The 25,407-nt window shown below is 33.4% G+C and overlaps 3 protein-coding genes across 4 annotated transcripts; 2 read left to right on the forward strand and 1 right to left on the reverse strand.

Moving 5' to 3' along the window:
• Nucleotides 1-5,059: 5,059 nt before the first annotated feature.
• LOC133673166 (polyadenylate-binding protein 3-like) lies at nucleotides 5,060-10,317 on the forward strand. Of its 2 annotated transcripts, none has more exons than XM_062093854.1 (6): nucleotides 5,060-5,250; nucleotides 5,413-5,515; nucleotides 6,374-6,444; nucleotides 9,515-9,706; nucleotides 9,852-9,979; nucleotides 10,064-10,317. In XM_062093854.1, the coding sequence occupies exons 1-6, from the start codon at nucleotides 5,137-5,139 to the stop codon at nucleotides 10,110-10,112; spliced, it is 657 nt and encodes a 218-aa protein (XP_061949838.1). In that variant the 5' UTR covers nucleotides 5,060-5,136; the 3' UTR covers nucleotides 10,113-10,317. The 2 variants fall into 2 exon arrangements, with proteins under 2 accessions (XP_061949838.1, XP_061949839.1); XM_062093855.1 differs by lacking the exon at nucleotides 5,060-5,250 and adding an exon at nucleotides 6,958-7,758 and having other exon boundaries at nucleotides 5,447-5,515.
• Nucleotides 10,318-12,467: 2,150 nt separating this feature from the next.
• LOC133672395 (phospho-2-dehydro-3-deoxyheptonate aldolase 1, chloroplastic-like) lies at nucleotides 12,468-16,103 on the reverse strand. Its single transcript, XM_062092799.1, has 5 exons — nucleotides 15,509-16,103; nucleotides 14,832-15,109; nucleotides 14,343-14,619; nucleotides 13,802-14,047; nucleotides 12,468-13,105 (listed from the first exon to the last, which is right to left on the reverse strand). Exons 1-5 carry the CDS (start codon nucleotides 16,013-16,015, stop codon nucleotides 12,842-12,844), a joined length of 1,572 nt encoding a protein of 523 aa, XP_061948783.1. The 5' UTR covers nucleotides 16,016-16,103; the 3' UTR covers nucleotides 12,468-12,841.
• Nucleotides 16,104-19,989: 3,886 nt separating this feature from the next.
• Nucleotides 19,990-24,002, forward strand: LOC133672417 (uncharacterized). Its single transcript, XM_062092824.1, has 3 exons — nucleotides 19,990-20,765; nucleotides 21,749-21,859; nucleotides 23,408-24,002. The coding sequence occupies exons 1-3, from the start codon at nucleotides 20,127-20,129 to the stop codon at nucleotides 23,600-23,602; spliced, it is 945 nt and encodes a 314-aa protein (XP_061948808.1). The 5' UTR covers nucleotides 19,990-20,126; the 3' UTR covers nucleotides 23,603-24,002.
• Nucleotides 24,003-25,407: the final 1,405 nt, after the last annotated feature.

Here is a 25,407-nt window from a genome sequence, read left to right on the forward strand (position 1 = left end):
ATCAAAGATAATTAAACAATATTAAATGTAATAAAAACTTTAAGAAACTGTCCAAAAGCCTGATTATAATTTATTATAATTTTTTTTATTAAATTAATAAAATTTAAAATTAATATAAAACTTATTAAATTCTTATAAATACATCAAGCCGAAATATAAGATTAAGATAAAAAAGCCATATCATAATTAAAAAAAACAAGATGCATGTTCTTCCTCGCGAATTACACTGCGGTCATGTTTGAAAAAAAATAATCGTAGTGAGCTGGTGATGTGGCCAATAGTGATTGATTCAACTGGTTGTAGCTGTGGGGTATCATGCAGAGGATTATGGCTGATTTTGAAAATAATAATAAACAGGGAGGATAGAGCAATGATAGCGGTAACAGTGAAAGTAGGGAGGTGGAGGGTGCGGATGTCTCGGGTGAGTTGTCCGCCTAAACAGCCCGGTGATATTTATTGGCAGTGGCAGGCAAAATCTTCTTATCTCCAAAGTAGAAAATGTTGGGTGCTTTCCTATAATCGACAATTATTGCACATGATGCCACCTAAGGCCTTCGATTATTATTATTATTATTATTATTATTATTAAGTAACACGTGCCAGATTTTCCTGGTGAAATGGTACAATTGAAAAAATAATTATGAAAATAAGAGGGCGGTCATAACTTATTGAAACATAGTTTTGTTTTTTATTTCTTAGTTTAATTTGAAATTTTAAACAATAGTTATCCTCTATAAAGTAAAATTATTGATTTACTGATGATATTTTATTTTTAATAGTTGTGATAATTATAATAAAATATTAGTTATAATCAATTTAAATTTCATTACGATTTTTTAACTTATTAGGCTAATTAACCGTTATGATAATTATTGTGGCGTGAATAACATTAAATTATAGATATAACTTCTGGATTTAGGGAGGTTTATATATGTTGGGATAAATAATAAGAATATGATTTAAAGGGCTTAGGAGTTACTACCTGATATTATGATTATTAAAAAACCTAATGATATGCGGAAGTTCAGATAAGAGGACTAGTTACGTATGAGAAAGACGCATCACCTCTAATGCACCTTATATATGGTAAGCTGCATTATTAATTGATTTTTTCTTTCTAAATCATGTTTTTATTCATTGGTTTGTCTCAAGTTCAAGGAAGATCCTTTTTAGTAAAGAGGTACTTATCATGTTAAAATCTAACCATTACAAAGCCTAAAAATTATGGGGAATTCGCACCCTAAATTTGTTTTAAAATGATTTTTGTGATGTTTTAAAAATTTTGGCCAAATATTAATAGATAATCACAAACATGTTGTAATACTCATTAAATATATATATATTTTTTTTCAAAGTATGATAAAAATGCAATTTTTGTTTTTTTATAAAATATACATGAAAATTTTAGAACTTGTATGCACATAGATAAAAATAAGAAATTTCATATTTTTTTTATGCTTTTTATGAAATTTTGAAAAAAAACAAGTATATTTAATATCAGATTAGTATTGTACAATATAAGTTTACAACCCAAATATTAAATAAAATGGTTGGAAAACATGTGAGGGGATTGAGTTCCAGTATACTTTATGAATTTAGATACATGGAATTTCTTCAGCACGACCGTATTTGGAACCATACACATCTTGACAGCTCAGACATGATCATAACCTTCAATGACCCTCACTCTTACCTCTAATGTTGTTATCTTAGCAAATTCAACATTCTTAAAATATTTTGTCTCGTGAAACTCATTAGCAGATACATCTACAATTATTGAGGCGAGTGTAGGTATAATCAACTATATGAATGTCACATTGAAGTGGGGTTCTTGACTCTGTACACTTGGTATAGTTGGCTGCATGAATGTCATATTACCAATCTTTAACATATAAATTCTATAACTCTGGATGATTGGGCACGTGAAACTTATAAAGTTGCAACTAAAATTTCAAATGAATTTTTTCTTAGTTAATAATATAACTTATCAACAAGCTTGCATATATCTTCAACAATAAATAATTTGTAGGTATGCTCAATATAAAATGCTAGATTGTCTTTTTACTGAATTTATTATTTAACTCTTGTAATTATTAATAAATTATAATTATAAATATATCAACTCAATAATCATACTCAATCATTACTAAATTTTTTTTTATGGTGCCCATGCATAAAAATCACAACATGGAGTGATGCAAGTAATACATCAAACTCTCAAAGCCAAAAATCATTGCCAAGGTACCTATCTAAGCAAAGATATCATATGGGTTTCTTATGGCCGATAAAAAAAACCTTAGCATTTATGCACGATATGACTACTTGATTTTGTTGTTCATAGCCAGGGATTCTCACCTAATTCACCGAAGATAATAATAAATAAATTATATTATGCTGCCCATGCATAAAAATCAAATTGGGCCAAGGCTGATTTCTATTAGTACATTGACAAGCTACTAGTTAATATTTTTTCAAATAAAAAACATATACACCCTCAAGTGTTATAATAACTCTCAGAAAAAATAAAAAAATATTATGTTAATATTTTTTTCAAATAAAAAACATAATTCCCACAAACTATCTAATAAAAAAAAATTTATTCGGCTTTTATTAACTAATTTTAAAAAACCAAAAACATGTGCTATCTTTTATTTCTGGTAGGGCCTCAAGTGTAAAATACATATACACCCTTAGAAAAATTTAAAATTTTTACAGGTCCGGGATCTACGAGCCTCTCATTGTGTCTGCGAGCCTCCCATTGTCTCTGCCCTGATTGGTGTCTAAGGGTGAGTTATAAGCTTCTTACTTTTAAGAAAGGAGATACTCTAGGGAAGAGAGGAAGCCAGGCAAGCTTCATCACTCGGTGCCTTGTTCTTACAAGGAGATGTTTCGTAAACATGTATTGTGATCTATGCTATTACTGGCTTCCCCTAGCAATCTACATTGCATTGTGCTTATGTGTAGACAATCTTCTATGACGTTGGCTTCACTTTGGCCGGCACAACACAGGTAATTTATTGCATCTAAGAGCAATACATTTCAGCGGCATTGGTGCTACTGAAAACTGCCTTGACATTATTACTTGTGAATTCTCAGGCAAGAGGCTCAACTAATGCTCATGCTCGTTGCAGCAGTCTTGAATTTCATGGCAATTGGCGGATTCCCCTCTTTCGTAGATGATATTAACGTCGATTTTCTTACTTAATCTCTAATATTTTCTACACATATGAAGAGTAATGGGACTGATTTTACTTTATCCATACCAGATTATCGGACGAGAAAGATTAAACGGGCAATATGGTGCTGGTGTATTCGTCGTTGGAAACACACGGTCTTCCATTCCTTGCCTGCTCATGATCTCTTTAATCCCTGGCGCGATAGCTTTTTATATCGTTGGCCTTCAAAAGATTTTGGAACACTTTGTCTACTTTGCTCTGGTACTCTTCGTGTGCATGATGCTGGTATTGAAAGCTTCATGATGATCGTTGCAAGTACTGTGCCAGATTTCTTGATGGGTATTATAACAGGTGCTGGGATTCAAGGCGTGATGATGTTACTTGAAGCCTTTTCTCGGTCGCCAGATCATCTTCCTAAGCCTCTCCGGAGATATCCAATGCACTCCACAAGCATGCAAACCAAGGGTTCTACAAGAACGATTTTGATGGGTTGGCATTCCCTAACAATCTAGCAGGAGGGCCACCTACCATTACTGGTGAAGAAATTCTGAAAAATACTTTGCATGTAGAGATGGGCTATTCTAAAGGGATTGGTCTTAGTATCATGTTAATTAGGAATGGTGGTTCTTTATCGCCTCATGTTTTGGGGAATTATAAAACTTGTTGAAAAGGTCAAACCAATCATCAAAACTGCTATTGCTGCTGCTACAAGATAACCAAGACGAAGCGGGGAGCCAGTAATTTTTTTTGCTCTGGACTATTAAATAGATATATAAATATTTTTTAAGATTAATTATTAATTTATATATATAAAATTTTGAAGTTAACAATAAAGTTTTAATTCAAATATATTATCTAAAATAAAGTACATAAAATTAAAGTGAAAGTAAAAATAAACTCATTATTAAAATTATACAATTCGATATTTTGTGAAATATAATTTATCTATAATAAAATCTGAATCGATATTGTAACAATTCCTCAATCAAGATAAAATAACAATCTCATATCAACTAGAAAACAAAGTAATTAAATTTTTTTTCTCTTCTCAATTCCTCTTTCCTTCACTTGATTCTTTCTTAGATTAGTGTTTTATAAACTGGACTTTGTAAGTTTACAAAGTTGTTCTCTTCCTTTTCTTATTTTTTTTCTTGAATTTTTTTTATATTTTCCCTTACTTTTTCTCTATTTCTCTCTAACCTTTTCTTTTCTTTCCTTTATTATTTTGCTTCTACCTAGTGGCAATATATAAAATGAGGGAAGAACTGATTTGTTTTATTTTTTAATGGCAAATAATCATTTTACTCTTAATGAGTCGTTTTGCTTTTACTTGATGATTTTTTTTGTTAGCACTACCAAACTCCGTTCATCCTAAAATTTTAACCAGATTTTATTCAATATATTTTAAGATTCCTCGTAAAATTTCAGCTCAATCTAATGGTCGGATTGAAAATTACATCCAATAACATAAAACTGGTCAAATTATGATTTTTCATCAAATTTCTGAATTTCTCAAAAAATTCTGAAATTTTAACTCAAGCTAAAACATTATATTAGAAAACTTCATACAAATTTTCAGAATTTTTTAATAACTCAATCAAGAATTATAATTTTTTTTACATAAAACTAGTTAAAAAATATTAATAAAATCTTTCCCCGGACATACCTCTACCCTTGACCAAGACAGATCTCAGAGAATCCCTCTTCCTCACTTTTAGATGAAGCTCATGTGTAGTGTATTATCCAAGTAAACTGCATTAGGTAAAACTTTAGGGCCTAATTTTAGGTTTCTCAAATAACCTTACAATGAGCGTAAACGACATCTCGTCTGATAATAGGCAGCATCACAGCATCTATTTTCCACGTCCCCGTTACCTCAACCACTATATAAAAATCCCGAATATACAGCTCCAAAAAATAGAAGCTGCCGGTTTCTAGAAGCAAGAAAAGGTAAGAATAGATGGAGGAAGAAGAGCATGAGGTCTACGGTGGAGAGATTCCCGATGTGGAAGGCGATATGGATCCTCATAACGCCGACGTTGACATGTCCGCCGCCGAAGATGATGCCGTCAAGGTCCTAAAACCTTTTCTCTATTCAATTTTCAGTTTTTTATTTTTTTTCTTGTACGGTGAACCGAAACCCTAGAAATCTAAATTGGATCTTCAATTATTTATAATCTTGAATAATCGGTAACTGATTTTTAGTTTATTGGATGATATTATTGTAATGGTGAAGGAGTTGGATGAGATGAAGAAGAGATTGAAGGAGATGGAAGAGGAAGCGGCTGCTCTTCGTGAGATGCAAGCAAAAGTTGAGAAGGAAATGGGCGCTGTTCCAGGTTTATTAATTTGGGATTGGATTTGATTGGCTGCTATTTTTTATTATTCGGAATATAATTTAAACCTTTCGTTATCTTCAAATAGAGGTTTTCTGAGGAATGGTGTTTGGAATGTTAAAGCTGAAATTTACTTGTTCGTTTATTTGCTGATGTTTAAGTGGAAGTTGTTAGGGGGTATTCTGATAAGATTAAAAGGCAAGGCAATTTTTGCTACATTGTGATTTTAATAAGAAAAAAGAGCAGGTGGGAACTTGGGATATTTAAATGATGGAATCAGCAAGTAGGACTCTGTACTTATGTAGTTTCTGCGAAGCTTCATTTTGTGAGTGGATTGGAAATTTAGCAGACATCATTTTGGTACTCTGAAATTTGGGCTGCTATTTAGTTGTGTTTTACACATTGTTTCTAGAAATACTTTCAAACTTTCTTTTAGGGATGGGGAAAGTTCTGTTTATAGAGTAATAATAAATTTGTCCAGGTCCATGTTCTGTGAAATGTCCTGACGTTCTCTCATATGCACTGGGAATTCTCTATGCATTCCTTTGCAACATGGTATTTTTACACATAGATATATGTTTGTTGTTTCAGTTATGTATGGCCAAAGCGTATCGTGTGATTTAAGGATTTCAACCACATTAAAGTTTGTAAATCCGATGTTGTGGTTAATTTATAGCATATAAGTATTGTATCATTTAATTTTGTTGTTATTGTAGATTACTGTTTAAGTGGTGCTTGACAAAGGTTCTATTCATATTGGAAGTGTCTTCCTATCTTTAGCTGCTCTCTAAGGTTCTTTTGTTTTCTTTCTTTAAATTTGAGATCATATTATATATCTGCATGGCTATAATGTTCCCACAGATCCAGCTAGTACAGCACCTAATCAAGCAAACAAAGAGGAAGCAGATTCTCGTTCTGTGTTTGTTGGCAATGTGAGAAATATAATGTCCTTTTGCTTTTAGTAGAATGCTTGAATCATTTTATATATTCTGTTTATATTTGTATATGTGTGCCTATAGTAATGGAAAAAGATATGATGTGGAGATATAATGTTGACATGGCACAATTTCCAATAGCTGTCCAAAACATCCCACTAAGGCTGCGTTTGCGTGGCGCACCTCGTCAACAAATGCTCACTAAGTGTTTAATTACTTTAATATATAATGATGACATGGCACAATTTCCAATTGCTGTCCGAAACGTCCCACTAAGTGTTTAATTACTTTCATAAGATAGGAATAAACTACATATATGAATACACTTGTAATTAAATAGCCCTTTTGGAACCACTAGTGCACTAACAGTTCTGGGCTTCAGACTCTGCCAAGTGAGGTCAATTTTAGTAATTAAAAAATGTTGTTTTAATTAATTTCATTGCTTTTGGTGCACTTGGATAATTGTAATTCAGAATCATGGTTTGACTTTATGTCTCACTATGATCGCAGGGTCCTCTTATTCTTCAAGTTCTCTGTATGTATTGCTGGAATAGTAACACTATATTTTGAGGGTGGGCCAGAGTCATTTTTATGTTAAACAGGGTTGTTATATGAGAGATACAAAATCAATATTGAATTTGAAAGAAAACAGAGAAAAAACAAAATACTCTGAAAATGACAAGAAAGTATGTCCGATTTTACTCGGAAAAAAAGAGAAAAAGAAAAGGAATCAAAGAAACATTTGAGGGGGGAATGCTAGCCAAAAAGAAACAGAAAAAAGGGGGAAAAAAAGAGAAAGAAAGGAGATGAGAAATGAAGAAAGAAAGATGGGGAAAAAAGTGAAGTCAAGTATGAAACTCAAGAAAAAGAAAAAAAGATTGGTGTCTGAATAAAATCTATTTGAAAGAAAAAAAATGGAGGGGGGAATGCTAGCCAAAAAGAAACAGAAAAAAGGAAAAAAAAAAGAGAAAGAAAAGAGATGAGAAATGAAGAAAGAAAGATGGGGAAAAAAGTGAAGTCAAGTATGAAACTCAAGAAAAAGAAAAAAATATTGGTGTCTGAATAAAATCTATTTGAAAGAAAAAAATGGAGTGAAGGAACTCAGCAAAAGGCTTATTGGAGGTTGCTGGAATGGATGCAAGTAGGATGTGAATAATGATGCTTCAAATATGATATTTGAGAAGAAAGCTGTTGCTTTCGAGGAGCATGGGCAAGTTGGGATATGCAATCTAAGTTGCAGAGCCTCGACCCTGCTGGTGATGGTCTTTGGTGCTTCCAAAACGTGTGATCATGGGACAGATGGGGAGAAAGGTGTAGATTTCTGCCTTTTGTGGTCAGAATTACTAACTTCTTTTCTTCCCGTTGGTTTATCTAAAGTGCTGGAAATGTTTGACAAATATGCACTCTTTCCTTTAAGTGATCTTGCTATGAGCTCTTTGAAGACTGCTAGCTCATTTATCATTTTTCTTTCTTTCTATTTTTCAAGAAAATTATTGGCACATTTTTATTTGGTTATTTGATAGTAAATTTTACGACACATCTTAGATATGGTGTTTCTTTTGAATGAAGATTAACCCATTTCATTAGTGATTGCAGGATTTTAAAATGTATTAATCAGTAATTTAGAAGCACTATCAGGATTTTAAGCACTAAAAATATTGGATATGTTATTTCTGTACATGCATTTATCTAAAACCTTACGTTTTCTATTTTTTGCAGTCTGACTAAGCCATATTATACTGTTCTGGTACACATATCTGTCAGTCTTTTTCATTGATTTGAATTTCAAGATGTTAAATACTTAAACCATCTTAGTTTACATGAAACCATCATTTGCTCTATAGACACAGAAACACACATACTTCTTGTCATCTTGGAATGAAGACCCTTTTGCTTAGCTTTGGTTTATCGATGTACTTGGCCTAACTCTTTGCACAGCCTGGTGCATCAAAATCTTACCTATGTAAGCTGCTTGTGGTCTTATGGTCTTGCATGTTACCCTAACAAACATTCAGGGTTTTCTACTCTTGAAATTTCAAAGAACTTTTAACTGAACTCTTTGTTTGCTGTTGTGCTATTAGTTGGACAAGGAACATGTAGCAATGTAACACTTGAAAGTCATGTGAAAGAACATGAAGAAAGAAACTGTGTATAAAACTCTCTCAAAGGATCAAATATATGGATGAAGGCTGAGTGCCAAATAATTTGGGATTAGGGCTTTATTCTAATAAAGCTGAGATTATATGTTTGTAGGAAAGACCAGAATGTTTGGTTACTGTTTTTTCTTGATATGTAAAAGAGGCATATGAAATGACAATTATCTTGCTGTATTGATTGAAGAAAAAAAAAACAAGAAAAGATCAACATTGTTGACGATGCTTGGAAAAAGCTAAATTAGAAATAAGCATCTGAAAGACACCATGTCAAGCTCTTCATTGGAAAAACATGGTGGTTTTATTTTGCCAGTTGAAGGTTGATTTTGTGAAAGAGAAATTTGATTTTATGGATGCAGTGATGAGAAGGGATTGGAATATTAATAACTGTGAAGAGGTGGCTCAACTGCTGGACGTTAGCATTTTCCACAAACTTGGACTATTGTTATGCCAATACTTGGTGATTTGGAAATTGTTATGATGCTAGCATGCACTAAGGAAATTGATAGTTTGACTCAAAACAATCTTGTCAAGCAAAAATATATTTTTAGGAGGCAATTTGTTATTTGGTGAAATTGATGTTCCATTGATAGAATTGGTAAATTATAGTTAATGAATGCTTTTGAAGCAAAGAAAAAATAAAAGGAAAAAGAGAGACCATTTCTTTTATTGAATGCAGATTTAGCATTTCCCATCTAACATCATTATTTTTATTAAGCGCACAATTTGCCCTGCTCTGTTATGACTTGATTGATTATGTATAGTGCATAAAGAACCCTCTGGAATGCATGGTTCATTATTATATAAAACTGTTGGAATTGAAATAATCTCTTCTGGAAAATTCATAACCTGTAGTTATTGTTTCTAGCTGACTGAACTCAACAATGAAACCTCATGCTGAACTTTATTTGCAGGTTGATTATGCATGCACGCCTGAAGAAGTGCAGCAGCATTTTCAGTCCTGTGGTACGGTAAATAGGGTTACTATTTTGACAGATAAGTTTGGCCAGCCAAAGGGCTTTGCTTATGTGGAGTTTGTTGAAGTAGAAGCTGTTCAAGAGGCTCTGGCTCTCAACGAATCTGAACTACATGGCCGTCAATTGAAGGTAGGTCATTATTCATCTTTTGAAAATATAAAAGCGATTTATTGTTTTGGAGCTGGACATGAATTTGCTACGGTAGATTAAACTTGTGATTGCTGCTGTTTAGATCATTTTGTTCCTATGGTTTGATAATTGATCTACATTTCAGGTTTCTCCCAAAAGGACCAATGTTCCTGGAATGAAGCAATATCATCCTAGATCTTTCAATCCTTACATGGGTAACCGGTTCAGGAGGCCATATGCGCCCCCTTATTTCTACTCTCCTTATGGATACGGGTATGTTTCTTCATGCTCTCGCTTGTTGCAATTAGCTTTTTGTCACTCGCTTTTCCTTAATTTTACCCTCCTAAATGGTGGCAGGAAGGTGCCTAGATTCAGAAGGTCAATGCGATACATGCCTTATTACTAAGATGTTTCCGTCAGACAAAGGAGTTTATATCTGGTGGATAGTTATCTAAGAATTTCAGATTTCATCTTCATTTGACAGGACAAGTAGATGCTTTATTGGTGTCATGTTTGTGACTACTTTGTATCTGTATAACACAGAAGATTCCTGTAATTTTAATCCACCATGGTTATGCACAAGCCTGCAAGTCTGTGCAGTTCAAGCTTTAGCCAATTGATGCACTGTGCTTGCTTTTAACTGGTAGTCTAGTTCATGCAGGTGGTTCCCAATTTCTCAGGATTCATACTGCTATTTTATGGGCGCTTTGAGGGCCAACTGAAAGTTAAGATGGCATTTCTTCCCTCAAAAGCACCTTTTCTTCTTGTTACGTATAAACTTCCTTCTTTATCCAGTTACACAATTGGAAAAAACTGCGGTGGCTGTCACTGGCTCCCCATTTCTTTCGGTGATTTTTTTAAAGACCTAGTTTTTTGTTTTTCCAAATCTATTTTTTTTAATTGAATCTTTTTGTGACCGCATTCTTTGAAGTACAATTTAAAATTGTGGTTGGAAGACAGGAAAAGAGGGAATTTGACATCTCTTGTATTCATGAAATTAGCTAGCACAATAAAAGCTGCTTCCCATTTCCTTCAGGGACTTTTTAAGGCCATGTTTTTTATTTCTCTAATTATAATTTTTCTTTGTTTTCATCCTAAGGACTTTTTTTTATTGAATCCTTTGTGATTGGATTTCATATGGTAAATCTTAAAACTGTGGTAGAAAGACAATTAAAATAGAAAGGATGACAATGTAAAACCATGGAGAAAATGCATGGCAAATCTCAAATTCAAGAAAAAAGTGCTTTTCAGCCATTTAGTTTTGTTTTTCTTCCCATTCAATCCATGTTGTTTCTTGAATATTAATTTGGTTTAAAGTTTATTTTATTTATTTTTTAGTCAATGAATTCAAGAGAAGAGAGTTAAACTCACTAAAAAAAATAAAAATTATTGGTTATTCAGATTTCAATAACAAAAAAAGTTAATTTTAACGAGTTTTATTTGAAAAAAGAGATTTTATTTATATGATTTTAAACATTTATCTAATAAGAAAAAGTAAATTAAGGTTGAAAAGGAATTTTTTTCCTGTTTGATTTTTTTTTAAACTAATTTAAAAGTGTTTTAAATTGAAAGATTGATTTATATAAATTATAAGGATGTTTGATAAGGTTTTTTTTTTTCCCCGTGAGTAAGATGAAAAATGAAATTTTGAGTTAAAAAAACCCAAACTTAATTTTTCAACTATCACTCTAGCGGTCAGAAACAGGGAAAACAAATGACGTGTAGCCTATTTTTATTTTTATTTTTATTGAAAAAAAAGATAGATGAAAAACAAGAAAAATCTAAAAATGAAGGTGTAGGCCCACACATGGTCTTTTCTTTATATGAGCTAGCGTATGAGGCCACCAAGGTCTAGACACTGGCCTTTGTTTGATGTGCCATTATATATTTTTTTATTTTTAAATTTTTAAATTTTTTTTTATTGGAATAAGTAACTACTGTTAACTAATTTGCTTGTGGACGGGAATCAATGATCTGGAGTTATGCGTATTTCAGAATGGAAAATGACTAGAATGTCCTGTCCTTTTTAGGCAATGCAGCATTATTTCTACACGTGCTGAATAAAACAAGAATAATGAATTTATTGGTGGCTATCATATGGTGGTCCTACCAGCTTAATTTAACTTGTACTAATGTTAACTGCTGTTTTTATCTACCATGACCAGCTGATCGTCTTGGCCAACTGAAGCTCTTGTACTTGCAGTATTTGACTTGTGCTAGCAGCAGCATTTTCATCAGTTGAGGTGCTGCTGCTACTGCATCTTTGTTTGTTGTGCGATACAAGTAATGGAATCTTGTGTTGTGTGTGTTGCTCGCTTGCTTTTTCCTGTCTTGTACCAAACCTCGAGGCAATTCATCTTAAGAGTTAAAATCGTTTTTCCCAAAACGATACATGCGTTTTGAGAAAATTTAGCGCTCAAAAACCCTAAACAGATGTTGATATTTTTTGTATTAAGCTCTTGCATTTAACATGGCCATAACCTCATATTTTAAAATGTATTTTCAGTGTCTTCAAAGCGTGGGAGTTGGCAAAAACAATTTCATATGGCTTGAAGTCCATATCTGGTTCATCAATCTTCAAGTCCAAGTACAGACAAAATGAAGACATTTTTATATGTTAGTGGTGCAAATAATCCAATATTTTCCTCTTGGTGAAGTAGATGAGAAGCATTCAAGGTTAATGATATAATTTTTCATGCGAGCGTAGCAGGACAATGTTCTGAAAAGCCACAAGCACTACCTATCTTCATTGGACATCGTGTTTTTAAAATTTCTTTCCTTGATTAAAGGTTCATAAATACATAAACTAAAAGCTTATTTAAAAATTAAAACAAATTGACCAAGTTATCTGCAACACCTTGCAAATAGCAGCTTCCACTCAGAGGACACCGCATCAGCCACAGGAGCAAAAACCCTTCACAGAAAGAATTGGCTTGAGAAATGGGAGAAGATATATCTTGCAGATGTTCAGTTCATCTCAAGACTTTTCGAGTTGCTTTCGTTGTTATACCAGTGCAGCAGCAATAAATGGTGGCTACAAACCAAGGTTTGATAGATGATCCATGGCAAACTTATTGACCACAAAATACATTTAGTCTAATGCCCATACAAATAACACGGGCGTTTTGGAGTTGTCTACAGGCCCGAGGAAAGCAGACGTTGAGTTCCTACCCTTCTTTTTCTGAGTCGCTCAGCAATGATAAAAGCGAGCTCAAGTGATTGAGAAGCATTGAGCCTTGGGTCACAATGTGTGTGATATCGAGAGCTCAAGTCATCAAAAGTTACTGTCCGAGACCCTCCAATGCATTCAGTCACATTCTGGCCAGTCATCTCTAGATGAATTCCTCCAGGATGGCTTCCTTCTTGCTCATGCACATCAAAGAATGCTCGCCCCTCAGCCTACAAACAAAGACAATATGATCACCAAGATTTGGAGAAGGGGGGTGACAGAAGCAAAAGAAGATGATTCTGAACGTTATAAATTCAGAGAATATTTTTCTGGGGCGCTCTCAAGGCAAGAGAGCCAGCAGTAAATGCTACAGCAACCAGGATCATAACAGGTCCCATATTGATATGACATAAAATTCTGAAGACAGTGGATCATAGTTCAACTCTTCTTTGCGACCAAATTCTTTGGTATGTGGTTGATATTAACTAACTTTGCTAATATACCAACAGCAAGTGGCTGGTGAGTTAATAATTAAGCAGTTGTTAACTACAGCAACTTATTTCAGACATTGATTGGTATCTCAAGGACCGCAAACCAGTTGTTATTGAACCACAACTTATTTCGCACGCTGATTAGCCATGACTTTAAATGAAGTACCTCAATTGGACAATACTAGGAATATAATGATATTTAAGTGTTGTGAATTGGCGTCTATCTATGTTGCATTATGTAGTTGTAATTTTAATTTTGTCAATTCTTTAAGCATATATTATCTCATGATAAAGAATATGCCTCCACTTAACATGCAATACAAATTGTAATCAAATGCTATGCCTCCACTTAACATGCAATACAAATTGTAATCAAATGCTACAAGTGACTCAATACTTGGTGATATAATCGTAAGAATGGGAGAGTAATCATACCAAAATAGCATCAAAGGGGCGTGTTTTGAGTCCACAAGGTGCCTTGATGGTGTTTCCATGCATTGGATCACAGATCCATGTCACAATTTGTCCTGCTCTACGGACAGCTCTGATCAAGTGGGGAAGCTTCACTCTCATATTTTCAGCACCCATTCTAACGATGATTGAGATCCTTCCTGGCTTGTTGTTAGAATTCAAGATTTCAATGAGTTTAACTAGCTCATTTGGATCCATCTTGTTGCTCACCTTCATAACAACTTACACTTTCAGTCTTTAATTTTCAATATGCAAATACTCAGTCATAACAATGTTGCATCAGCAGTAGCATAAAAAAGAAAAACATTTCATGATCTCTGAAAAAAAAAGTTGTGCCAAAACAGCTATTAAAATGAAAACATAAATAGTCATAATATTTTTCCATGAACTGAACAAAAATCATGATTATCAAGTACAAGCATGGACCTATAAGTTAGACAGTGGCGGCAATTACAGATCATAAAGTTAGAGATGGTGTTCCCTATGGAATTTGCATTCGAAGTACCTTAATGCCAATAGGGTTGGAAATTCCTCTCAGGAACTCCACATGGGCACCATCCAGTTGGCGAGTGCGCTCTCCACACCAAAGCATGTGAGCAGAGCAGTCATAATAGAGACCAGAAGTTGAATCAAGCCTTGTGAGGGATTGTTCATAAGGAAGATGCAAGCACTCATGGGATGTCCAAAATTCAGTAGTTGTCATGATTGGGTGATCCACTGTGAGTCCTGCCGCAGCCATGAATCCCAAGGCCTCATCAACCCGTTGAGCTAGTTCTTGGTACCTGTGGAACAATCCAGTGGCCACCATGTTAAAAATGTGAAATGACTTATAAACTTCAACTTCGATCTCCAAAAAAATTCACAAATGAATGCATACATTTATTGAAATGTAAATTGGAAGTCGTCCAATAGGATTCTGTTCCATCTTTCATGAAACTCATAAATCTAAGAAATTATCAACGGATGAGTCCAAGGAAAGTTCAGTTTTGTATACCTATCCCCCTGCTCGCTGTGCTGTGCGAAGTCAAGATTCCACTGTGTAACTCTCTGCATTGCAGCATACCCTCCAGTGGCAAATGCCCTAAGAAGGTTGAGAGTTGCGGCAGACTGGCTATAAGCTCTTATCAATCTCTGTGGGTCTGGAATTCGTGACTTCTTATCAAAAGCATCTCCATTTATATTGTCCCCTTTGTAACTTGGCAGCTTCACTCCATCCTTATCCTCAAATGGATCTGATCTTGGCTTTGCAAATTGACCTGCCATTCTTCCCACCTATAAAAAGCAAACCCACAATCCTCAATCTTCCAAATCCACTAGCCTCTAAATAAAGTTAATAACAATACTGGAGTATAAAGTAACAAGGCATGGCCTGTAACTTCAAAAGTTATCTAAAAATCAGATTCTGTAATTGACCTTAAAAATCGTTAATCTAAATCCTTTCTCAAAATAGTCAATGGCCTTGAAGCAAAATCATAAGAAAACAAAAGACCCCCAGCATAATATCACAAAAATCATAATCTTAAATTCATTCAAATTTTTCTTGAAACATTATTAACTAAAATAAACACATAAATTAGAGCCATTAACAAACATTAGTCCTACTTAAACAACAAGGACAATTAAATCATCAAAAGAGAATAAAAACTATAAAAATTTAGATATGGATCTAACCTTAATGATAGGCATTTGACCTCCAAACATTAGCACAACACTCATCTGAAGCATAATTCTAAACGTATCCCTTATATTAATGGCACTAAACTCCTTGAAACTCTCAGCACAATCACCACCTTGCAACAAAAAAGCATTCCCCATTGCAGCCTCAGCAAGCCTCTCCTCTAAATTCCTTGCTTCTCCAGCAAAAACTATTGGAGGAAACGCCTCAATAGTCTTCAAAACTGACTGAAGCTCATGAGCATCAGGGTATTCTGGTAGCTGCAATGCTTTCTTCGTTTTCCAACTCTCCAAGGACCATTTTCCAGTCCCTGGGGCAGCCTTCACTGCCACTGAATTCTTGGTGCGCTCGGCAGCGACGGCAGAGATTGAAAGGTGGGATTTTGACATGTGGGTTTTGTTTCCAGGGACAAAAGAGAAAGTGGGTGGTTGTTGTTGGTTTTGTTTAAGGAGGTTGTTGGCATTGCTGTAGAGAGATTTTGATGAGAGAGTTGAAAGAGTCATTTTTTTCTTAAAGTTTAATGCTTCCTTTCCTTCTTTCTCTCTCTAAATATTTCTTGAAACAGTTTTTTAGAGAGGGGGGAGGGGGTGTGGGGGGGGGGGGGGGGGGGGGGGGAGTTTGAATGGGAGAGGAAGATGACGGTGGGGTTTTATAGGGGTTTAGCGAGTCAGACAGAAAGAGGTTCGGTAGCTTCGAACGTAGGAGCTCTCAAGTTTGCTAGGAAGAGGAGCGAAGGGTATTTTCGCGAAAACAATAGGGAGGACATTTTTTTTTTTTTTTTTTGGTAACCCGGGGTGTCCGGGCCAGCTTACGCGCACCACAACTAATCCCCGGACCCACTGAACACCCTGCAAGCTCAATAGGCATGTAAGACACCGCGGGGGTGACAGACGTGCACGCTAGGGCTCGAACCCAGGTGACAGAGGCAAGGAAACCTTGTTTACCCACGTGGGGGAGGGCGTTTTGGTAACTATGTGTTAAATGCAATTGGATTTGAGAACACATTATTGGGTTTTTCAAAATGTTTTTTATTTAAAATAAAATAAATTATATATTCTTTTAATTAAATAAATTAAAAATTATTTATACTAATAAATGTAAAATAAATGTTGGTAATGACAAGTAAAGATTAAAATAAAAAAATCAAGAGATAAATATAAATAAAGATATTTAATCTCGTAACACGAGTCATATGTACCAAAACTTATGCTGATCATTTTCTTTTTAACTATCCTTTTAACATCCAATGTATCATAGTAAAAAGATAACCCCATCTCTTTTCCGCTATTCTTATAATTCTTTGTGTCAAGAACTGAGTTATTATTACTCTAATTCATAATATGTTTTGTATTTATTTAAATAGTAGTAAAACACTGAATATTTTTAATATATTTTTTTTAATAATAAAATCTCGTTGAAATCAAGCTTTGGATTAATGATAGAAGAAGTTGCTATCAATTGGTTGTTGGTATTAATGATGGCAATAACATGTCTTGGATTTTTACATTTTTAAAAATTAAATTATAAAAAAAAACCTTGTTAACTAGTAGATGATCGATATCATGCATGTGTGAGGCTGTTAAATGGCAGCAGGGATTAGCCCATATGACACGAAGCAATAGAATCTTCCTTTCATAATGTTTTGGAATTGAACGCATGTATGTACTCGCCTCCCAAGTCCCTTCAATTATGTGACTTTCTATCCCTTTTTTCTAACCAAATCTTGATTCTGAGCTGATACCAAGATATTCATACAATCATTTCTCTTAATCAAAATTAGAATCATGAAATTTCAACATCTTAAGAAGATATTATTGATTCGGAGTTGTTATTCATTGTACACATCTCCATGGTTTTTCTTACATTGATTTTCACTAGCTAACAACTTTGCAAAGGAGATGCTTAATTTCTTTTATATATATATATATATATATATATATATATATATATATATTAACGTAGAGTGTCAGGATCAACTTACACTTACTTCGACTAATGTTTATAGACTCTAAAATTAACAACAACATAAAACTAATTGGATGTTTTGGCAATGTACAATGAAAGCTTATATTGATGCTAAGAGAAGGTTGTTAAATGAAGAACTTATACAAAAAATAATACAATCATGCTTGATTAATTCTGAATCAGAGCAAGACTAGAAAAGAGAAAGAAAAACTAAGAATTTTCCTTCTTTTATTTTATTTTCTTTTCTTTTCAGTAAAGAGTCCTCAAGACTTTTGGCTTTTATAATCTTTTTATTATTATTAATGTGGGTATTTAAATTAGTTTGTGCATATCTCGACTAATCCCACGAGCCCTGAAATTAACGACTATGTAAGCCTTTAATGACCATCATATTAGCAACCATAGGGCTCGAACTTGAAACCATAGGGAGAGTAAATCTCTTGATTCCAAGTTCTTACTACTGAGCTACCTACTAGATAGTTAGTTGCCTACATAATCTTGTGTTATCGTAATGGTGTTAACATTTAAAATAAATTTTAGTTAGAAATTAATTTCTACAGAGAATGTTATTAGAAATTAAATTATTTTTTTAATAAATAGATTATGAATTATAACAATCCCTTTTTATCACAAAAATCTTGTTTTTTTTTTTTAATATATCGATAGATAGTTCACTTGATGTTTTTAAATCATCCTCTCTATTAATCAGAAGAATTTTAAAATATAAAGAACATTTTGGCTAGAAAAGGAGGTATGTGTGATATTTTTAAACCTTTAAATTATTTCTGTAGTTTTATAATACTTGATTGTAATTGTAATTTGTCCTAATTAACCAGATTCCAATATTATTTTTCTATATATTAAAATTCTTTTCAGTTATCCTTCAAAATATATTTTCCCATATACCTTTTAATTATTTCATCATCACTTTTCTTATATTTAGGGTTAAGAAATCAATTCGTCGATGTATAGGATGATTTCTGCAATCCTTCTTCGATCTTTAAAATCAAGCCCATAAGATCCTTGTGTCTCAGCATGTTCTACCACAGGTCTACCATCAAATGATAGGTCTCGTCACTAAGAATTTATTGATACTATATTATTATTTTTTAATTTTTCTTTTATATTATTATATTTTGATATGTTAATGTTAAAAATAATATTTTAAAAATAAAAAATTATTATTTTAATATATTTTTAAATAAAAATTATTTTAAAAAATAACACAACCATGCTCTCGATCTTACCTAAGATACATCAAGACTGCTGATTGCTTACCACTTATAACTAATGCAAGACATTAACGGGGCTGCCTAGAGGCTTACGGAAGTTGGCTTTGAGTTCCGATTATTCTTTTTTAAAGATGATGGAAATTATGTTTTTGAAAATTTTAATTTTTTTTATTTAAAATAATTTTTTATATAATTTTAGATCATTTTAATGTGTTAATATTAAAAATAATTTAATTTTTTTTTATTTTAATACATTTCTAAACAAAAAGCACTTTGAACCATCATTACTATTATAATCTCAAATAAAATCTATTCTTATTTGAGATTGTGATAGTAGTAACAGTTTAAAATACTTTTCATTTAAAAATATATTAAAATATAAATTTTTTATTTTTAAAAAATTATTATTTGTTCAAGAGACTTTGAAGCATTAAACCTTGGGTCACAATGAGTGCGATAACGGGAGCTCAAGTCATCGTAAGTTATCGCCGGAGACCCCCTAATGCACTCTGTCACATTCCGGCCAGTCATCTCTAGGTGAATTCCTCCAGGATGGCTTCCTTCTTGCTCATGCACATCAAAAAATGCTCGCACCTCAGCCTATAAATAGCAATATTGACTTTACATTAGCAAGATTTTTATTTTTAATTAGTAAATCTCTCCACACATGATTAATCAGCTTTATTAATTTTTAAAGTTGTTTAGGTGGAATCTGCCTCCAAATTTAGATGCATGACAATAACATTCAATACCTGTTTAAATTCTACGAGTAACATTTTATTTTATTTTATTTTATTGCTATGTATATACTTGATCGAGCGATAAAAATTGTGGCAAAATGATTCAACTGAAAATGTATTTTCAACCGTATTGAATTTTAACCATAACTTGATTAATAATAATAATAATAATAATTGCATATGAAAACAAAATGAAATTGTAAAAGCACAAAAAGAATCAAACATCCTTGCCTCACAACGTACCCCGTTGCAACTGTTTAAGATTAAGATTCTCAATTTAACTTTTTGTTATTGTGATAATTAAGGTTTTTTTTATCAAAATACATAGAAAAAAATTATTTGGTTAGTTAAATAATTTTTATTTTATCATTGGACTTTATATATAATTGTATTTTAAATATTAAATGTGTAAAAGTTAAAATAATTTATTTTTATTTATGAAAGATCTTTTTATTTATTTTGTATTAAAAAATATATCATATATCAGTTTGAATTATATATATAATTGTTTTTTAAATTATAACCGCAAAAAACCAAACACACCCTTTGCCTCTAGCGCGCTAGCTCTTGAACTCATCGCCAGGCCGTTCCTCTCTCTCTTTAGTTCTCAGCAGAACCCAAACCAATCCCAGTAAAACCAGAAAACGACAGTCACTAAATCAAAATACGACACAATAATGTCTCTCACAGCCTACCACCACCACCACCTCCTCTTCACTAACTCGCCGCATCGCATCACCCTCCTCTTCACCTCCACCAGCCTCTCACTTAGAAACCTCACTCTCTCTCGCCACGTCAACACATCCTTACATTCCCATAATTTCCACTTCAAACCCCAGACTCCCAAAAGTTCTTTCAATCTCACTCTCAAAGCTTACCAATCGGACCCCACAATCCCTACCCAAGATTCCAATCAATTCAACCTCGATCAATTCCTCTCAGTTGCTGAGTTACTCTGCATCTTCTCGTCGTCTATAATCACAATTAGTTACGCATTGAATTATACGGTTTTGAACTCGAAAAGGGGAGTGTTGGGGGTTATAGGGAGTAATACAGGGTTTGCGTGGGGAATGGTAGTGATGGTTAGTGGAGTGGTGATCGGTGCGTGGATAAGAAGGCGGCAGTGGTGGCGGGTTAGTAGTGAGACGGATAGGGAAGGGAGTAGAGAGAGTTTGAATTTGGTGGGGAGGATTGAGAAATTGGAAGAGGATTTGAGGAGTTCTGCTACCATTATTAGGGTTTTGTCTAGGCAGCTTGAGAAGTTGGGGATTCGGTTTCGGGTTACTAGGAAGGCATTGAAAGAGCCCATTGCTGAGGTACCCATTTTCTTTTCTTTTCTTTGTTAATGTTGTTAATTACTGAAAAAGAAAAGGGTCCTGAAGTTGTTTACAATATATGAATTTGAGGATTGGATTGGAATATTAGCATATTTAATGGAAAGCAATTGTTAGTAGAAGTAATCAAGTTTTGTTGCTTGAAGTTTTATGCATGAAATGTGGAAGATTTTGAGAAAATGAAGAAGGTTTGGAATGTTGAAAACTGGAACTCGGTGGCAAGAGAAGAGATGCCTGAGAAAAAATGAGTTTGTGTTTGGCATTATCTTTGAAATTGATATATACTGCATCTCTGAGGATTTTCATCCTAATAAATTGGTGTCATTCTTGCGGTTTGACTAACAAGTTGATATGAAAGAAAAAGGGATTATTGTCCATTCTGGTTGTCCATTCTCCTTTGCAAACTAATAATGAGTTTGGGCATGGGTTTACTGATGATTTGTCCGAATGGTTCGTTACTTTTGCTGCTTAAATTCTATTCTTTGAAAAGTTCAGCAAAAGTCTCCTTGATTCTATTGCTTAGGAGTTAGGACTCTGGTATGTGTGCTGACATCCAAAGAATGGATGGTGATAAACGACCGTAGTTTAGAGTGGCTAGGTTTTCTCTCAATGGGTGCATCATTTATATTGCTTTTGTTATTCTTTCAAAGGCTCAACATGCTAAACTAACCTGCGTTGCCCTTGTGGAAGAAAATATTGCCTTTTTCTATTCTTTGGTTTTCTTAGAATCTCGAACCTCTGGTTGATATGGTTTTTGTTACTGTATAAACATGGCATGTGGCTTGAAGCCTCGAACAAGAAGATACTGTTTTATAGTTGTGCAGTGGGTCTAATACCACTGACTTCAAATAGATTGCATAAGTAATGTATATCTGCTGATACTTTTAGAAATCAGTGCAAGTTTTTTTTATAACTAGCTTGAGTTAATTACGCAGTTATTAACTTCTTTCAATCTGTGTCTGAAGACTGCAGCTTTGGCTCAAAAGAATTCTGATGCGACTCGAGCATTAGCTGTGCAAGAAGATATTCTGGAAAAGGAGCTTGGTGAAATTCAGAAGGTCTTGTTGGCAATGCAGGTAAGTTCAGCTGATAGATTGATTATGCCAAAGACAAACCATTTGTAAAGAATGGGGGTATGGCAGACATTAGAAAAAGGTCATAAAGTTTATTTTATTGCAATTGTTCCCCTGTTCTTTTCATGATGTGGTTCATGTTCAAACTTTGGTTAAAAAAGGTTTTTTCCTGTAATTATATCTCGGTAATCAAGTGACTGGTGATATGAATTGTAAAATTGGTTCTGTGGTGTTCAGTGAAACCTGTCTGAAACCAATGTAGGTGTGATAGGGACGTGATTGAAGAAAAAGGCTGTGCATAGTCACTAAAAAGGGTTAATGCTCCCCTACATCTCTGTAATCTTCATTTTGTAATTAAAAGGTCCCTCTACTATTTTTTGTCTTAATATCAACCCTTTAGATGACTTTTTTTGTCATTTATACAGCCTTATGTCAGTTCATGTCACTACAGGGGACACGAGCTCACAACATGGGTTTTTTGCTAGCATGCAGTATCCGTCCTTATATTTTTTTTTAAAAAAATGTTTTGGTCCCTATATTATATTTTTCTAACAAATAAGTCTTTTGTTGAAAGTTTTTTGGTCATCATATCTTACAATCATATATAATTTAGTTCTTGGCTGATTTGTGTTTTGAATTAAGTCTCTACATGCCAAATATAAACTTAGTAAAAATTAGTCAAATGATTTACATGGGGTTGATGGGTAAGGTAAGAGTTAAATGCATTTAAATAAGTATATCATTTAAAAAACTAATAATTTTTTTCTATATTTTTTTAATTCATTTTCTTGATATAAACCTAAAACAACCGAGAAAGAAAAAAATTAAAATAAAAGAAGGGGAAAACATTTCTCATAATAGATATATGATATAAGAATTTTCTTTACTTCTTTAGTTTTTTTATTAATTTAAATAGGTAGATCTATTTAAATCAACGTAACTCTTATCTTATCTATCAATCCATTTTAATTATTTGACAAAGTTATGCTATAACATGTAAGGATTTAACTTTTTTTGAAAAACAAATTCACTCGCTGACTAAATTACATATGACTGCAAAATGCAAGGACCAAAAAACTTTTAATGAAGAGTTTATTTATAAAAAGATACAACATAGGGACCAAAATAAAATTTTATCTAAGGGTCCAAAATATATATTAGTGAAATACTTGCTGTGAGCATGTGAGGTACAGGGTTATTAAAATAAAAAATAGTAGAGGGATCTTTAAATACAAAGCAAATAGTACAAGGATGCAGGGAAGCATTGACCCTCATTAAAAATGTAAATGAAACATAATACGAATCTCTACTGACACTAAGTTTAGTGAAGAAGTAGCTGATGTATTCATTCTCAACTTATTTATTTTTTGCAATGTGTTACTTCTTATGTTGTTGGAAAGTAAGTAAAATAACTACTAGGGTTGGTAAAAAAATGCCATAGCGGTTCTATGCATGGGAGAACATGTTACAAGCGATCAGTTCCATGGCTTATGATGAATGGAGGTTATCAAATGCAGTAAGACTAACTTCAATATGTCATCATCTTTGCAGGAGCAGCAGCAAAAACAACTGGAGCTAATTCTTGCAATTGGGAAGAGTGGGAAGTTATGGGATAACAGGCGGGAACCTGTCCAAGAACAAGAATTGATTAAAACATCTGATTTAACGGAGGGGGTGAACCAGTTGCAAACCCATGAAACTCAACCTGTAGTTACAAGGAAGGGAAGCAATAATGACATTCCATAAAAATCAGCAGTAAATACGTGCCGGATTTTTCTGTTTTTTCCGCCACCCAAGGTTGACCTCTTCTTTCATTCTCTCCAGCAAGGCAGCTGTGCTCTTTTGGTTCCCACTGTAGCTCCACCATAGGCCATCTGAGCGAAGATCCCCGTTTCTTGATCAGAATACGCTATTGCTGCAGCGTAAAGAAAAATGAAGGCCTAAATATCTTTGTATAATTGAGACACAATCTGTTCAATCGCTGTGCTCATTCCTGTGTAATTCGAGGTTGTACTTGCTGTTCAAGTTTTGTTTCTTGACAGTAACAATTTCATTCATTGGGAATGGGAGCTCGAAATCTATACTCTTCTTATAAGTACTGGCATAATTTAAATGCAATGTTAGATACTTATTGTTTCTGTGCTCATTTCTTGTTTCTCTCCAAAACCAATCTCATGTTTAGTTAAAGAAGAGCACTTTACCTCTTTGAAAGAAGTTGGAATTGGATTGTCCTGATAATTGGCTTCTGCTTGTACTGTTTTTGTGGGTAAAAGAATCACCATAGATTAATCTTTGGAGCCCTCCTGTCTCATTGCTGCTTGATTGGCCATGAAAGACTTCCCAGTAACCCTCAATGCTTCCATTCCCTGGTTGAGCTATTTCCGATGAAGTTTTTGTATCTGTTCTTCCAAAACCTTCAGCTTGTTGCCATCTCTGCTGCTGCTTTTGCTACTGCACTTCTGCTAGACCTTCTCTTCTGGCTTGACAATCTCAAATCTTGCTTGTTTCCCATGCTAATAATCACTCATATCACTTGAACTGGTAACACTTACTACTAGTAATAATGGTGATTTCGAAGATATGGCCATTGCTTAGCTTGGATGCGGCGCAAATTCTTCGCTTGAGGATTTTGTAAGCAGAGTTATATTTTTATCATTATTAAATAATTGTAGAATTGTGCATTGACTGGTGGTTTTATACCTTGTTCTTTTGGAATTAATAAAGCAGATCTTATTTTATGTTTCATGAGATGGACATAAAGAAGCCGCAATCGAATAATAGCCGAATATTTACCTATGCTTTCATTTATTGGAAGTTCCATTTATCAAGTTACAAACTCAGAATTGCAGCTATGCGGTTCAGGTTTTTTTTTCATTATTCTCAATTGTTTTTACTTGATAACTAATGGATTTTTCAATGTAGATGGATAGCTTGAACGAAAAGATAATTGGCATGCAAACTATCAAGGAAGCGTTTATGAACGCTGCTGATGTGTTTCTAAGAATTTTGATTTTTTTTATTTAAAATTAATTTTTTTTACTTTTTTGAATTATTTTAATGTGTCTAAATAAATTTTAAAAAATAAAAAAAATATTATTTAGAAGTATTTTAAAGTGAAAAGTATTTTGAAAAATAATCGCTATCACAATATCAAACATGCAATAAAAGTATTTGAGATTATTTTAATATGTTAATATCAAAAATAAATTTTAAAAAATAATATATATATATATATATATATATATATTCAAAATACTTTTTAAAATCATTAAACTAATGTTGGAGTTGTGACAGGAGAATTTCACATGGCAACAAGAACAGCTGTGAAGTTTTCAAGAGACAGTTACTATTAAAACCTTGTTACTGTTTTATTATTATTATTATTATTATTGATTTTCACTTCTTTGAATGTGTTGAAAAACGATCCATTCAGGTCACTGTCGGTCAGCTTCAACGTCATGGCTTTTGACAGAGAGTTATAGTTTTCTCTTATTACTGTTATCTTCTACGTCTGGGGAAATGAGGGGGAACGTTGAATGTGAATATGAGCT

This window comes from Populus nigra, chromosome 14, assembly GCF_951802175.1.
Source record: "Populus nigra chromosome 14, ddPopNigr1.1, whole genome shotgun sequence".
Classification (NCBI taxonomy): domain Eukaryota; kingdom Viridiplantae; phylum Streptophyta; class Magnoliopsida; order Malpighiales; family Salicaceae; genus Populus; species Populus nigra.

Excerpts from the sequence above, each read along its gene's own strand:
- LOC133672395 (XM_062092799.1), bottom strand. The coding sequence starts at position 16,015 with ATGACTCTTTCAACTCTCTCATCAAAATCTCTCTACAGCAATGCCAAC. Across the intron at positions 14,048-14,342 it reads CCAACCCTATTGGCATTAAG|GTGAGCAACAAGATGGATCC; the intron begins GTACTTCGAATG and ends GTTGTTATGAAG. Across the intron at positions 13,106-13,801 it reads GCCCCTTTGATGCTATTTTG|GCTGAGGGGCGAGCATTCTT; the intron begins GTATGATTACTC and ends CTTTGTTTGTAG.
- LOC133672417 (XM_062092824.1), top strand. The coding sequence starts at position 20,127 with ATGTCTCTCACAGCCTACCACCACCACCACCTCCTCTTCACTAACTCG. Across the intron at positions 20,766-21,748 it reads TGAAAGAGCCCATTGCTGAG|ACTGCAGCTTTGGCTCAAAA; the intron begins GTACCCATTTTC and ends CTGTGTCTGAAG. Across the intron at positions 21,860-23,407 it reads AGGTCTTGTTGGCAATGCAG|GAGCAGCAGCAAAAACAACT; the intron begins GTAAGTTCAGCT and ends TCATCTTTGCAG.
- LOC133673166 (XM_062093854.1), top strand. The coding sequence starts at position 5,137 with ATGGAGGAAGAAGAGCATGAGGTCTACGGTGGAGAGATTCCCGATGTG. Across the intron at positions 5,516-6,373 it reads GGAAATGGGCGCTGTTCCAG|ATCCAGCTAGTACAGCACCT; the intron begins GTTTATTAATTT and ends ATGTTCCCACAG. Across the intron at positions 9,980-10,063 it reads TACTCTCCTTATGGATACGG|GAAGGTGCCTAGATTCAGAA; the intron begins GTATGTTTCTTC and ends AAATGGTGGCAG.